Raw genomic sequence first — 16,581 nt, forward strand, 5'->3', positions numbered from 1 at the left:
CAGACTGAGAAAGCTTCAGGTTAAATGCCTTAAATTTTCTTTTATGTTTTAAGCACTTTCAAAATCAAAGGAAAATAAGGCTGAAAACATTTCAGGTGTATTTAGAAGTCTTTTTTTTTTTTTGGCAGTTAACACATTGCAGGTACAACTCTCATCACTTCACAAGGAAAAAAACTAAAAAAATGTAAAGTACCGGAACTGCGGGAGGCTAAAGTCACCACACAGAGATACCAATGCTTTCCTCACTAGGGAATCCCATAATATTTGCGTGTCAGTGATTGACAGCTGTCAGACTGAACTGATTGACAGGCCGCACAGCACATAACTGTAAAGTCTATCCACTTGTTATAAAACAGAATACATAAAATGGTTACAAAAGGCTTTTGGAGAAAAAAAAAACATTATTCAAAGCAAACAAATACAATCTCGTCTTTTAACTTTTCATCTTTAGAACAATCATGCAACAACAAAACTAGTATTTATTCTTTAAAATCTTCAACTGCACTATTAAGCTGAAAAAATGCTTTAAAAATCATATTCACAATCAAACTGCAGTATGTAAAATCTAATCTTGAACTACATCAGTTCCCCTCTGAAAGCACAATCATTTATGGAAACCAGCAGTGATAAGGCAATGTTTGAGAAAATCACAGAATCAAATTATATCAGATCACCCAGATTTTAAAAATTTGCAAAGCTCCTCAAAGAATGAAACTGTCCCCAAATCTGACCTGTCCCCTGGCATTTCTCTCTCCTGCAAGCATTCCAGGTAGGGAAATCTGCAATAACTTCACACTACATAATAAAAATTGCAGACTTCCACATGTCCAAAATGATTTGCCTTCAGAGGTGACCTTCTCCACTCACACACACACACAGGGACGTGGCAGTAAGTGGCCCCAGGTTTTGGTGTCCCCAGTTTGATGGCCCATCTCCAGGGGGAAGAGCTGCTCCCAGCACTGGCACCACAGGCACGTGACACTGGGAGTTCATTAATCTCTAATAGATGACCTTTAAATCTAATAAGCAGCAGTTTATACATAAGATTTACTTATTCAAAGCTTAAAAAGTCCCTCTCTAAGTGCCTGCTTTGAGATGGAAAGGGAACTGTTTCAGACTTAAAGAGACTATCCTCAGCGAACTGCAAGTCCTGCCTGCCCCCACTGAGGGAACAGCTTTGGGGTTCCAGCCAAACAGGGTAAGACTCCTTTGCCTTTTCATGCGTCAGGATAAAAGAACTTAATAAAAAAAAATAAAAATCAAGCATTACTTCAGTTAAGAAAATAATGTTACTGTTTGGATAAATTAAAAAAAACCCACAGTGTTGTTAAGCAAACTCAGCTTCACAGCTAAACACAATCCAGTTCTCAATATTCTAAAAGTCAGTAAACTGCAAACTTGGAACTGTTCAGAAAGACCAGGGGGACACCCCTAAAGTGGTTGCCTATACCAGCTCTAGGAAAGTGCAGGCCTGTGTCCTGGGGAGGGCTCAGGGAAGCCAAGCACTGGCTCTGTCCCATCTCACTCACACCACTCACACTGCTGGAACTCAAGAGTCCCCTTACCTTCTCTCCCCTGGTCTTCGAGTCTTCCTTCTCCTTCTTTCTTGCCGCTGTGATAAACTCATTAAACAAGGCCTCTCGATCTTTCATCTTTTCAATTGCCTTGAACCTCGAGTCTTTAGCATGCTTGGCTGCAAATTCACTAAAAGTAGTTCTGCAACAAAATGGCAAGTGAACTCATTTGGCAGAGCTGTCTGGGCTGGGAGGCAGGTTCAGCAGGGAGGTATTTCCTCTGCTGCAGTACATGCCAGAGCACAACTGACAAAACCCAAAAGGCAAATCCTACGGTCTCACTACAGAGCTGCTCGACCAATGAGCTCTATGAAAGGTGTCAGCACTCACACAAAGAGGTGTTTGTCAGAGACTTACAAGGGTGGGTTGGTTTGTTCAGATACAGCCACCTGCAGAAGGGGCAGGCGTAGAGAGAGACTACAGTGCAACCAAGGAGAAGAAACAAAACAAAAAAAATTTCAGTTGTCTACAAAACTCTTCTTTTCTGTGGGTTAGCAGTTCAGCCATCAGTCTGTCCAGGTATTTCACAGCTGTGAAACTGAAAATCTCAGGTGCATTCACTTGCAGCCAAACCATGCTAAGAGTTCACCAGAAAGCCAGCCTTTGATAGGAGTCCCCACAGAACACTGGCTGTACCAGCTCTTCCCCCTGCAGCACACATTGCAGAGCCTGAGCTTAAAGCACACAGGGCTGAAACCCCTTCAAACACTATGGGCAGAGGCAGCAACGCTGGGCTTTCAACCCCTCATCCCACAGCGTTTCCCTGACCGTTCTCTCACCTCCAGGGCCAGATTCCAACCTGTGCAGTAGGTACATTACTGCCACTTACCTCGGAAAAAAATCACTACTGTGCTTTTTCCAAGCTCTGATGCAAATCTGGCCCCAAGAATACGTGAGACACTTATAATCATACGAATGTTTTCATCACAGCATGGAAATAATTAGACTTGGAAAATCCAGCCTACTGTTGCTGTAGGGTAAATTGAAACAAGAAGAGAATTTGGTAGCTTATTCAAAAGGATTAGAAAGTGAATGTACAGCTAGACTGAAGAACAAGAGCTGCTCAAGTGAAGTGGAATACAAACTCTTGAGCATGTTGGACTGAGATAGATGATAAAAAACCAGTCTGGCACTCACAGAAGTACAGCAATATCTTTAGACAAACACTGAAACCAGAAGACAAAGGATAAGATTAAACAAGACAGTATTTCAGCTGGCATCCTCTTTCCCACCCCAGCCCATAATCAGGTAAGGAATCAGTCCCAATATGACATACTGAAGATATGCTGAAAGCTGAGGATACTAAAGCTAACATAACTGTTTCTTAAGGCATTTCCATGCCTCCAGTCTTCCAGCCCACTACTGAGTTATTAGCCAGCTCTGAAGCAATTTAAAAGTTAACACAGCACTGTCACCAAATTTCCAAAATGAGTCACTGGAAAAAACTGAGTTGAAGTCAAACAAATGAGCTGTTATTTCACTGGGAAAGAATTAATGCCAGATGAGCCAAGAGATGCTGCAAGAGGACACTTTGGAGCTTATCTGGTGACATAAAGTATGTATCTTGTGACCTCTATGTGCAGAAGCTGTAAAACAAATAATGCCAGCAGTGAAATCTTGAACGTTCATTCACTGTCATCCCCTCATCCTTACTGCTGCCAGTGGTCTGAATGTGAGGGGGGTGTAATCAGTGCTGTATTAAAGTAACCAGAACATTTTATACTATCATCACTGACAGTATGCAACAAGAAAAACATCACTTCAGCCCCCTCCAAACCCAAGAAAACTCCCTAGCACTTCTCAAAAGCCTTAAGAAACAGGGTTATTAAAGAAACTTGTGATGGATCCGAGGCCTTTCTCACAATCCAGGCAGCATGCTGGGGATTTCTTCAACTTGAAATATGTAAATCACAAGATCTATTATTTCACTGATTAGGTGAATACAAGCACACAAAGGAAGATTTCAATAATATCTCATGATTTTTCTCCTCTTTGCCCATTTTGAACAATACCATCCAACACGCAGCATCCTAGCAGAGCTTATGCACATGAACCACAAAGAAACTCCTACCTTGGATTAATCTTTGCTTCTTCCATCATTTTCTTGAAATCCTCCTTGGCCTGCATTATTTTATTTTTCTTCTCCTTGCGCTCTTCCTCGGCTCGGGTTTTCACATACTGATCAAACACCTACAGAAACACCAGTCACCCACAGCAAACACACAAGTGAAACACAGAAGATCTAAGGACCAGGGAGGAAAAATCCCACTTCTTTCCTTCTCTCGTTTCCTTTCCTCTCACCACAGAATCAACACAGAGGAGGCAGAAGTCTCAGAGACACTTTGCATTTCAATATGGAAATGATCCAAGCTGCTGCACAAGCAGGGTGCTGTACCTAACACACCATCTGAAACCTAGGAAGAAGTTCCTTACACATTCCAGTTAACATTTTCCTGGGTCCCATGTTTCAGACACTTCTCATGTTCTTGAAGCTTTCCATTTCCCTACATTCACTCGAAAAAGAGCTGCTGAAGTGAGAACTTGCTTAACAATATAATTGCACATTAGGTTTCCCCCCAAATGCTTTTTAAAAAGAAAATAGTTAGATTACTTATTATGCCAATACTTTGACAAGATACTGGTGACTCTCACTACTTCATTCAGGTTTCAGCAGTGCTCTGTAGACATACAACTTCCACTGTGTTAAAATATGAGACCTTCCAACCACAGGAAATAAAGCAACTATCAACACTTTCCCTTACTGGTTTCTTCCTGTTCCAGACAAACCCTAATCATCACAAAAATCCCTTGCAGCACTAATTAGTCTGAAAGTTTTGCAGAAAGAAAAGACTGAGGGTTCAGATAAACCTGCAGTAGCTGTAGCTACCTGTAGGAGCATGGGAAGTGAATTCAACTTTTTTACCTGTTTCCTTTCTTTTGGGTTGAGCAGCAGGTAACGAGGATCAAACACGATCTTGTGCAGCTCTTTCTCCCATGTTGAAAAGGCAGAGACCTTTAATTAACAAAGACAAATATACAAATTATACAGGAGTTGTACAGTTTTCCTTGAAAACATTTAGATGAGATGAAAATAGGGAAGCAAACTCATCCTGGAGCTTCCATCACTGAAATGATGACAGAGGCTGTCATAGAAAATCTCAACATCAATGTCCTCTGAAAATTTCTAGAGGATAAAACACACTTATTTACTACTGCTATGTGACATTAAAAATAAAATGTACATTGAAAGAAAACATTGAGAAGTGTGTTCCACAGGCAGCTGGAGCCACTTCCATTTTTTAGTTACTATCAAAATTTATATTCAACTAGTCTATTTTATCAAAATTGATTGGCATCAAGTAGATTGCAGATTTAGTTAACTAAAAGCAAAAAGTATTCAAGCATAAGACTGTACAGACTAGAGTGGAAGTTGCTGCTTTTCTCAGTAGGAACATTTCCAAAACCATTAAAGATGTGTCCAGTTCATGTGTCCTACTCAACTTCAACAAATGGCAATTTCCACTTAGGTTATTAGTTAATTTGGGGAAAAAACTAGGTTGGGGTGGGAATTACCTGTCTTGACCCTGCCATTTCAGTTACACAGAAATCAGAGTTTTGCTGTAATTGTAAGTTTCTTTGAAATCTGAAGTCTTGTACCAAGACCATGAATTGATCAGAGGAAGGATGAGATTGTTTCCATACACTAAGTGTCGCAGGTTTAGAATTTGCCAAGGACTGAGAGCTCTGCACAAACCTCCCTCTCTCCCTTCTCACAGAGCTCTGATCTGAACCTCCCTCTCTCCCTCCTCACACACACAGGCTTCTGACCCCTCTTTCCAGCAGCATGTCCTTGAATTGCTTCATCCGAGCCTCCAGCGGGACGATGGCTCTTTCTCGAGCAGCTTTAATCTCAGCCTCCATAGCAGCCTCCTTCTCAGAATCAATGTCTTTGATATCATCTTTCCTGAAAAAAACCCAGACATAAAATGTAAGTTGAGAAGCAAAATGCCAGCCCTGGAGGTCAGAACCTGAACCACACCAGGACAGGGTAGGTATCACTGATCATACCAGAACAGGTTTACAATCCATGAAAGCCATTCTCAGAGGTAGACATGAATGCTTTCACACCCAGAGCTCAGAAGCCAAGGTATTCCAAGTAACTTCAGTGCCAAGAGATGACTTCAAAGCAACCAGCACAGTTTGGCTGTATCCAAAGGTCTTACCAGACATGCAGTAGATTTTACATCAACAGCACTAATTTTGTAACCTTCTGTTCTGGGCCATGAGGCACTAAGAGAGTTTGTGCAGGTTGGGAACACCTCATGATCATGACACCAAGAACGCTGAGAAAAAGCTTCTGGAGAATTGTGCTGATTTACTAAGAGCAAATGCACTTTATCCCAAACAAACCCCCAGCTGTTACTGCTAACACCTCCACGATGCTCCCTAAGACGACACAGCCACAAATAACATGGTAAAGCCATGTTATTCAAGTTATTAAAACTTTTAAAACAGCATGTGTATCTCATATATTACTTCCAAAAGGCAATCCAGACCACAAGACAAAAGCCAAACTTGTAAACATGTGTAACAGACTGAAAATAGGGGAACCACTATGAAAATCTAGGTGGCAGGGTATTTTGACAATGAAGTCCTGTGCCCAGAAATTAATGAACAACGGAAGCAAGCTATTTAAGACACACTACACTCAAAATATTCTTTGGATTCACCAACTCACACCACTTATTTCCATTTCAAATGACTTACAAAGCACGCTATTTTCTTTCTGCATGGGTTTCAGCTTTCTCAGGAAAATGCCAAATACCTGAGCTGCTGAGCAGCAGAAAGCTGATGACTCTTTTTGCCAACCCTCTCCGTTCCACTCTGCTGGACACAACACACATGGCTCAAGCAACAAAATTCAGTTATTTTACCTACACAGATCACTTGGTATTGAAAAAGCAAAAACTTACTTGCGCTTTTTTATTTTAATAGGCTCATCTTCATTTGCTTCCTCTGCAGCTTCATGCTCTTCTCTAACTGTAACAGATTTCAATAAGACTTTAGATTTTAAATTGATGAAAATTTTTAAATTGATGAGTAAAATTTCCTGCACAAACCCAGGACAACAGGTGCAGCAATCTGTGTTCTGACAAAGGGAGAAGACACATGGTTCTCAGACATTTCGAGTAACACTGTGGCAATTTGGGGACAGGACTGGTGCACTTTAGCCAACTTGAAATTTAAAATGAAAAACACTGAGTTCTTATATTTAGGGGAAAACAACTCAGGCTAAAGAGTCTAATGAAGCACATTTGGATCTACCTGATTACCTGCACTTTGCTCTCCTCCAACTACAAAGCCAGTATCTCATCCCAGCATCATTTTCTAGAACTCAGGCCAGAGAGAAATCTTATCTCAGCAGCCTTTTGAATATTCTCTCTCTTGGTAGGTATTTCCAAACTCTATTCCAACTGCTGATCTCTAAGTCAACTCCTCTTCTGTGAGAGCCTGTTTGTACAATATGATTGATCTTCTCTGGTCTCTTTCTTATAAAACAAATACAATCCCTTTTTTTTAGTCAGTAAAAACTGTGGGATTTTTCAACCTGTTGGCATTTAGCAAAACAATTAACCTTGTTCGTATCTACTTTCTTCAGTGGGCTACCTTTTCCCCAAAGGACTCTGCAATCTGCATTCCACATTTATACACCTTTTCAGTATGTCATTACATTTCTGTCACTTATTTAAATACGTTACAAGCTTTGGAAAGCAAAATGGTAAGTTATATTTATGCTTCCTAAGAAGGCAATAAGATTGCTCTTACTAAGTTTTTTTCCTTCTTCCATTCCCTTTTTGTGAGGAGGTTCTTGAATAATTTTGTCCACATCAGCTCTTCCAATGAGGTCATCAGGCCGGTCCCACATGGACAGCCGTGTGGTGGGGTTATAGAAGAACACACGCTCGTCACCAGTCCACACCACACACCTGCACAAGAGAAGGATGCTTGGGTTATCTCCACTCACTGGGGACCTGCTACATCAGATGGTCACAGGCAGACCCAGGTTCCACTGACTGCACAACTGCCACGCATTCCTGCTGCCCACTGTGACCCTGAACTGCTGCTTTTCTCTGCTGGCAGATTTGAAAAGTGAAATTTTAAAATCTCCACATTTTTACATCTCCACACGTTGTTACTTGTTCTAACTCCCCAGCAGCCATGCCCGTCCCATGGCAGCAGCTACCTACCACGGGGTGCCTGGAATAGGGGTGGTGGCCACCGGCTTGGCCTTCTGAGCTGCCTTCTCTTCCTCTGTCATTTCTTCCTCCTTTGGCTCCTCAAGGAAAAAACAAGTTTGAGGATCAAGCAATGACAGCTGGCTAATTATTTATTACACTTGTTTTACTGACACCATGCAGACAAGCAGCTCACAATAACACTTCATCCACGCCTAGAACAGAAACACTGGAATTGCAACAGCAGCTGCTACTTCAAATTCCAAAACCTCTACGCATTTAATTAACTTTTGACTTCAGCAAAACCTTACTTAAATACTTTCCCAGATTTTGGAAATCCAGGAGGGCCTGGATACAGGTGTAAGGGTGTATTTTCTGACAAAGGAATTTTCATTTATTCTTAAAATTAGTTTATTTAATAATGAGACACACAGTATGAAACAGTGAAAACCTGAAATAACCTCTGTAGCAGAAGTCAGCAAACTGGTAACTACCTCAGAAACAAACAGGGTGAAGTAGAGGCAAAACCCAGCAACTGAATTCTGCGTTTTTGCTTATTAAACTACATTGAAGTTCAGAGAAGTCAGAGTAAAAGCTGTAATTTTTATTTAAACACCCCTTAGCATCCTCAGAAACGATGCTGTTCAGCACAACAAAATAACTCCAAAAGGAAAAGTTACTTTTGTTTACTGAAAACACTACAGCCCTTCCTAGGACACACGTTCCTAACAGCCTAAACTTAGCAGTTAGAGCACAGGGGAAACGTCTGAGCCTTGTGTCAAACTGTTCAAAATAATGAAGCAAAGAAATAGAGAAAAAACTATTAAATATTTCAAACATTCAGGACAAGTTGCATTGCCTGAGTACCATAAAGTCAGTGAGAGAACACCACATCTGTGTAATAAGCTAAACTCTGTCCCATGCTGTTATTAACTGACATACTATGTATGTTTCTTTTGAATGTTCTTTTTCCTTATGTAAAAAAATTAACAAAAGAAAGAAAGATCTGAGTCCAAAATGGGAGGATTTTCAAGTCCCCTCAGGAATTTAAGAACTTGAATTAATAACCATGGCTCCTGCCAACCTGCCTGGGCTAAGATGCAGCCACAGCTGAGGGATGTGAGACTTCAGACTGGCTTTTGGGTTCAAGGTCTTTTACCTCCTTTATCAGTTCTTTTATAGGTTCTTCTTTAGACTCTTCTTCTTCTGTCTCCATTGGTAAAGGCTCCTCTGAGGGTTCTTTAATTGGCTCTTTGACCTTCTCTTCCATTTTTTCTAAATAAAGACAACAGTCTTCTTGAGAATTATTAAGAAACCACTATAGAATCACAACAAATTTCTTTTTATCGTTACAATTTTCCAAGTACAACACCAACCCAAAGCTTCTTTTCAATACATTCTCACCACTTTGTCTCTCTTGGGCTTTACAGCATCTGCTTATAAAGTCGTAGTTATCTCCTGTGCCAAGATCTACTTGGTACTGGAAAATGAAATATTGTGAGGCAGCTACTATACTAAAAGTCTGACTAAAGGGTGCTACCAGAAATGCTAAACCAACAATAATTCTCAACCAACAGTGCAACACTGAAGACCACTTTCACATTTTAAATGCTGCGGAAAAAAATAAAATAAAAATCAGAGACAACGCAGAACCACCTGGGGATTTCTCTACACTCATTTACAAAAAGTATAAAACATATAATCTTCTCTCAGCAAAATTAGTATTTGCTGTCCTAGATACTTTCACCTCAGTAAAAAGACCTATTATTTAACCTGATTTATTAGGAAGATGGGCATTAATTGAACCAACAGTGTAAATGTCCTGCATTCATCTAAAACAAGACTTCTTGTAACTAAAAATTCAGGAAACAATAAAAGGCACAACTGTTTGGATTTACTTTCTTAAAAGTCTTTCTGAACTGAGTAAGAGACACTGGACTTTTTCCCCTTCCTCCTTATTGATGATACAGGAGCAATTTCCCTCCCATATAACACCACCCCTGGATCTAATGTACATTTACACAAACACAACGCAGGGATGTGGACATGGGGAGGTGACATTATTTTACTTCATAGTCCAAATCTATTTATACATTTAGTTTTTCAAGATCTGAAATTCAGCACAGTGATATTCATTTTTTTCCTGGTCTACAGTCCTTAGCGTGGCTGACTTTTCCCCTCAATTCCCCTCACTTTCTGTCTGCAACTGGAATCTTCTCCAACAGCTGTGCAGGGGAGGTATCGCTTTCTGCTGGCCCAGGAACATGCATTTGCCCTAAGCACAGGATTTAGAAGCAATTCTAGAACCAAACACTCTTACAGTAATAGTGGGAAACACGCTGTCACTTTCAGACAGAAGACCAACTCACGTGGATCCTTGTAATCAGAATTTCAAAATATTCTTAAGGGAGAGCAGGGATTAGAAATAATCCCGCTTGCACTTTCAAACACAACCACTGATGGGCTGAGCCATGTTCCCAGTACACAGCTGTATAAAAAACCCCAAAGTACCTTTCTCTTTCAGCTCCTGGGGTTTTTCCCATGTGGACTCCAGAGTCCTGTTGTTGTAGTAGTAGGTCTTTCCATCTGCTGTTTTGTACTCTGTCCACTCGGAGACGGCAGCAGCTCCCAGCGAGGCAGGGGAGGCGGCGATGGCCACCTGCGGGTGGATCATGGGCACGATGGGGGGAGCCATGCCCGGCAGGACCCCTGGGCAAAGGGAGAAAGGAACAAGGAAAGCAGACAGTAAGTGACCATGCAGGGCCTAAGGAACAACACCTAGCACGTTACCGACTCAGCTCACAAATATCCAGCCCATAGAAATAAACAGAAGGATTGTTTTCAAAGTTAAATTGGAAAGCAAGGTATTGTCACCAAATTTCCTTCCTGTGTTCTGCAATCAGTAATGCCCATTCCCAGGCAAATTGGATTTTAATTAATTTGTGCAATTCTGCAAAGCACAAAGCTTGTTAGCTTTTCAACATTTATTCTACTATTTTAAAATTAGGCTCTCTATTTATTAGAAAAGTCTTTATCAGATGCCTGCAGCAAATAATTGGGGTTAACTCTACTCCACAGCTTAATTATGCTGTTGTTGTACAACATATTCCTACTGCTCTTAAAAAATGCAAGAGTGGATTGAATTTGAGTCATAGAACAGAACTCTGATAAATCTTAAATACTGGCATTAATTCAGAGCCTTGGATAAAACCTGATGAGAATGAAACAATATCAGATTGTTGGGTTTGTTTAGTACTGCAAACTGAGTGAAAAAAAAAAACATTTTACTGAAATCCTAACACAAAATGGCAAGTAAATATCCCAAGATAAGAAAGCCAGAATGCTGCAGTGTCCTATTATCTCTCTACTCATCCCAACAAACTGAGTATAATGAACAGATTTGGAATGACAAGTTCTAGAACAACCAATTGGATAGGACTGGAACTTCAAGATCATAAATTTGAGCCTTTAACATTGAAAAAGTCTCACTTTAAATAATAGAAATCACACATTACACATTGCCATAACATGTTCTCAGCGAGTGACTATTCATAAATCCATAATTGAAATATGAAAGTTCACACTCAGACACACAGACACGCACACAACATGCGAGCACAGCCAGCCACTGCACATGTGGAGCAGGAAAACAAAAACCCACACGAGAAACTAGCAACTAAGTATGGGCATGAGAGTCACAGTCATTACAGAACTCAATGGTAACAGAAAACTGTGCGGGAGTTTGGGTACAGAATAAGCTGACACTAACAGTTATTTGGGGAAGTTATTTCCTGACCAAATATGGTATTTCATTTATACTGGTTTTGAAAATAAAGTATATGTAATCATTCAAGTGGGGAAGCAAATAAAGAAATAAAAGAAACAACCACATTCACTACCATGCCAACTTACAGACAAAACGAACTAGGATGGGTTTGGAAATTACCGGTCTTGGTGGTAGCGACTGTCTTTACATACGGGCAGCTGACTATTTGCATCATTGCTACACCTGCAAAACGGATAGGAAGCATGTTGGAAAGCTGCCATGGGATGTCAGCTACCACGGGGTGCTATGGACTTCCTGCCACAATTTGGAATGCCATTTGCAGCTGGCAGAGAAGCTTTCCAGCAAGAAAATGTGAATTACTTTTGCTCCAACATTTTATGCCAGATTGAATATAAATCTAATTTTAAGCTGCAGCAACAGCTTCTGCTTATGTTAAACCAGCTGCTTAGCAAGTTATTGGGATGTCATTAAAGGAAAAAAAGTATTTCAGTGAAGACTCAGGGGTTTAAGTTCATCCAAGGGGGAATGCAGCTCCCCATGTAGGGCAGCATCACAGGAAAATATCCCACTGAAGCAGCTGGGACTGCTTCTACAGGCAGCCTCTGCTGGGACAGACCTGTGGGGAGCAGCAGCACAATGAAACTCAAGGGCTTTGAGGTTCCCAGTCTGCTGCTGCAGTTAGAGAGCAGAGTAAGGGCAGAAGGACAGGTCTGAACTAGTCAGAGCAGCAAAGCAAGGCAGGGTGGACAGCCAAATGCAACCCAGAGGGAAAGCTGAGGGTACGAGGGTCACTACAGCAAGGCTGGATGTGAAAGAAAGGGGGTAAAAGAAATCAAAGCAATGAAGCTGCAGACAGAGGTACACAAAGCTGCACTAGTCAGGGACATTCTCTTTATTTTTCATTATCAAGAACTGCATGAGCTGAAAATGCTTTAAAAGCCAAAACTCGCCCTGAAAGAGGTGGCCCCATGCACTGGTCTGCTCTCCAGCTCAGCAAGAAATGATACAAAAAGGCACAAAAAGGCAAGCAGCTCATCCTCTTTGATCAGATCAAAATCAGTGGGAAATCAGACAAGGCTGAGGGGAATGCATTTCCAAAACCTCCATTTTGGGTGTAGAAGGCAACTGTAGAAGTGCTCTCTGGCTGGTCCAGTCTGGATGCTCAGAAACTGAAACACTTCCCTTCAAAAGATCAAATTCATCATGTGAGGTGGGAAATGCTCCAGTGGAAAGTGAAATTAAACCCCTGTTTAAAACCAAAGTAGTTTCTGGATTTGGTCATTAGAGATCTAGTATGCAAAGCATACATAAATACTGCCAATTTATTTGAAAATAAATTTGTGAGAAGACAGAACTGTAATGTTTTCTAAAAATAATTTCAATGAGAGAATTGCACCTAGTTTTATTTTTAAAAGTATTGAATTGAGACATAAAAACATTGACCCAAACAGCATTGATTAAAGTGTTTGTCTAAACTGGAAGGGTGGTCACGTAATGTACTTGACAATGGATCTGCAGATTCGTTTTGTTAAGGAAGTTACAGCATGTCTCCAACGTGAGTCAGTACAAGTAACGCTATCTGGGGATCGCTGGAGTTAGGGATGCTGCAGCACAGATTAGACTGAGCAAACACCCAAGCTGTTTCCGCTGCCAAGGTCATTCCCAAACATAAAATTGACTTAAAACATAGGAATTGAGAGAAAGCAGACTTACTTTTTAAGATCTGAGATTATGAGATATCACTAGGGAACTCTTCCATTACTCCTTCTTACTACAGTTTAACACAGAGATTAACTTTGAAATCACTTGACAGTGGTATTGTTCAGCTCTGTCCCTGTAACTTCAAATCCTCTGGCTGATATCATACCTGGTGCTGAAAGCCCCAAACATCTACAGCCTAGCCTTCATAAGACCTCCTCACTTCACCTGATACTGTCTTGAAGTAATTTGACTTCTCTTCTATTTCTTGTTATTGTAAAATATTTTAGTTTGCCTTTTCTTTTACAGTGTTTAGAAACCATCACAACCAACTCAAGTCAGAATTAGCTGAAAGAAGCTGATAGATTTCATTCTGTAACTAAGCAAACTGACAAATCAGACCCACTACCCACGAGCAGAAGCAGCACTTTGCTGCCAGGTGTCCTTCCTACATGCTGTGGGTTCCACCTGCAGCCCAGCTCACAAGGAGAACTGGTCAGAGCCAACACTTCTTACCAGGGAAGTTCTGAAAAGAATCATTTTCAAAAATGAGTTTCAGGAGATTGATGTTCCTACTCTGTCTTTGCTCCTGCACTGCATTACTCACCAAATTTTCTGATTGAGAGCTTACAATTAAGCCCAACCTGGGCATACACCCAGAACCTCTGTTTCCACTGGCACTCTTCTCCACTGTTCTGACCATCCCATTTTACCCAAGGTCTTGCTTGTATAGATTATATCCCTCACTGTGTGTAAGGACCCTTCATTCCATGCTGGTCCCTTGCTGGCAAGGTTAGAGACGGCAGTTGAGAGCATTCAGCCGATCACCTTTAAGGCTTAGCTGTTTTTATTATTCTTCCAAACCTCACCAATAAACAGACTTCTTTTTCCTACCCTTTATTCATTTGTTGTTCAGCCTGGAATATCACCTGCAGCATAGTATTTGGTTCCTGGTTTAAACCAACGAGTACTACCCTGTGATTTCCTTTTCAGGCCAACATAGATTAAAGTCGGTTTGCCCAGTTATTTTAGAATACTATTCTAAAAGCAGAGGCAGCTAAAAGCTGGTTCTCTCTTCTAGTCAGCACTTTAACCTCTTTCAGGCTTTTTTCTCTTATCAAAGGAATGTTCTGAAGGGCTACTTTTCATCCCTCCAATTCAGTGGGGAGTGAAGGCCTCCCTCCACATCCACTGGGTGACTGCATTAGGAGGACACCAGGGAAGTCACCTCACTCAGCTTGTACAAAAAGTCAGAAACATGACGGTACTGCTCAAAGCTGCTTGTCTTTTTAAATCTGAAACTAAGATGGATCCAATACAACCTCCCTCTGCAACACAAAATCATCAGCTCCTGGTGTATGTTTAGTGCACTGAAACACATCAATTTTCTATCAGAACATGAACTCAATGGTATCCATGCAAATGAAATGTGGTGTGTAAGTGCTAGAGTCATTAGTGATCTCCTGGGAGGCCCTCTGCAGCTACTACAGACAGTGAGTCCAATGTTTTGCCAGCCTAAAATTCCTTCCTTAGGTATTGAAATATTTAATAAAATTTAAGAAATTATGATATATCCAGAAGAAGCATACTGCCATCTAAGATTCCTTCTCTGTGTTCTTTAAACCTAAAGCCTGTGAATAACAACACCCTGGCACCCTAAATGCCTCATTAGGGTCTTCAGGTCACACCTCAACACTCAGTACCCTACACAATGGCAGCAGCCTAAAAGAACTGGGAACACCTGGTATCACTGGTCATGATTTCCATGGTAATTTTTCCTGCTCATCCATGTCCCAATGAGTATTTATGCACAAGACTTAAGGTCTAAATCAAGTAAGTAGAAAAAAATTAAAGCAATATTGCAATTAGTAAAAAATAGTGCTCAACATTCTCATTTAGACACTACATGTTTAAATGCAGCTGTTTTCTGCCAAGTATAGCAAAGAACTAGAATTCCAGAAAATATATGTTCTTTGTTAATTAAAAAGTCTGTCTGCTAACCCTGAATTCTTTCAGAGATACTCTGAGGAGAGGATCCAGGCAAGTTCTGTACACAGTGGACACATGAGTGCAAACAACTGACAACATGGACATGTAGCAGACAAGACAATTACAGTTTGCCAATTTACCTGGAAGTGGAATAGGCATGCCAGGAAGGGGGACACGAAATGGAGGTACCATTACTGGTGGAAAAGCAGGAATTGCTGCAGTTGGTTGAGGTACTGCATGAGGAACTGCAGGAGGCAATGTCTGTGGGACTGGCTGGGGTACAGTCTGCACAGGTGTAGCAGAAGGAGCAGAGGTTGAAACACTGACTGATGGTGTGGCAACTGAAACACCCGAACTCGGGGTCTGGTCTTGTGTGGTAGGTGCTGATAAAAAAACACAAAGAACACCTTGTATCTTAGACACTGCAATATATTGCTGCAAACATACTGGCGCTCTGTTTCCCGCTACGTAACAGGTATGCTCAGGTACAACCAGCAGGAAGACACTCCTGGACAAAAATTACTTTGCCTTCTCTGGAACATTAAATATTCACAAAGAAAGTCAATTTCCATCTTCAATTTGTCCCATTCTTTACACCTAACATGTCTCTGCAGCAGTAGCAGGGCTGTATCAAAGGACAAACACAGGCTGAAATGAGGTTCTATTCTGTTCAAAGAAACAGAAAGGGAACATTACATCAAGTTTCCAATGGCAACAGGCTGTCCTCGTGTTACATGAACACAGGTTCTGCTTTTAACAGCAGCAGCACGTGCACGACAGCAGTCTGCCTTAAACTATGCTGGGCTGCGCCCCCAGAACAGGAAAATGTCAATAAAAATGTGTAAATAAGGAAGGAAAAGGAAAATACTTTTCATCAAGAGCTGCAAGAACTTTCTTGGTCTTCAGTGCCTCCCAGCAGGAAAACACACAACTGGCTTTCAGTTCTATAATCCTTGCAGCATGACTGGTTTCAATTTCAAATTGTTTTGATTGGGAGCAAACAGTCTCAGAGCACAGGCCAACAGGAACTTGAGACAGGTCTGCTTAAACTTGTAAACTCACTCTGTAAGATTTGTTGCAGAGGAGAAGGGAAAAATTTAAAAAAGTAAAGAAAGTACACCAATTTACAGCCACATCCCTATGGGCACACCGTGTATTTTCCATTACCACCAGAAACATTCCAAAGAACATACCAGTATTAGCATATTTAAATAAAGATTCTTGATCTTTTGATAAGTGTTGCAGAAAGAGTGAAAGTTCTTAGCAGTGCCTAACATTTAGGGAAACAGAGCAGACA

General features: G+C 41.0%; 1 protein-coding gene across 11 annotated transcripts in view; it reads right to left on the reverse strand.

The window, feature by feature from the left end:
- Positions 1-16,581, reverse strand: part of TCERG1 (transcription elongation regulator 1) — a 29,166-nt gene that overhangs the window by 6,654 nt on the left and 5,931 nt on the right. For 2 of the 11 annotated variants that reach the window (XM_086851259.1, XM_086851256.1), the window contains exons 5-15: positions 15,425-15,667; positions 11,757-11,819; positions 10,322-10,519; positions 8,970-9,085; positions 7,823-7,911; positions 7,401-7,561; positions 6,548-6,614; positions 5,403-5,538; positions 4,498-4,587; positions 3,646-3,764; positions 1,566-1,716 (exon numbers count right to left, since the gene is read on the reverse strand). In XM_086851259.1, coding sequence (XP_086707385.1) covers positions 1,566-1,716; positions 3,646-3,764; positions 4,498-4,587; positions 5,403-5,538; positions 6,548-6,614; positions 7,401-7,561; positions 7,823-7,911; positions 8,970-9,085; positions 10,322-10,519; positions 11,757-11,819; positions 15,425-15,667 — 1,433 coding nt within the window. The remainder of the gene's footprint in view (positions 1-1,565; positions 1,717-3,645; positions 3,765-4,497; positions 4,588-5,402; positions 5,539-6,547; positions 6,615-7,400; positions 7,562-7,822; positions 7,912-8,969; positions 9,086-10,321; positions 10,520-11,756; positions 11,820-15,424; positions 15,668-16,581) is intronic. The other 9 variants (XM_086851260.1, XM_086851255.1, XM_086851261.1 and 6 more) reach the window with 6 other exon arrangements.

The sequence above is a fragment of the Cyanistes caeruleus genome, chromosome 15 (genome assembly GCF_971803275.1).
Source record: "Cyanistes caeruleus chromosome 15, bCyaCae1.hap1.1, whole genome shotgun sequence".
Lineage (NCBI taxonomy): Eukaryota > Metazoa > Chordata > Aves > Passeriformes > Paridae > Cyanistes > Cyanistes caeruleus.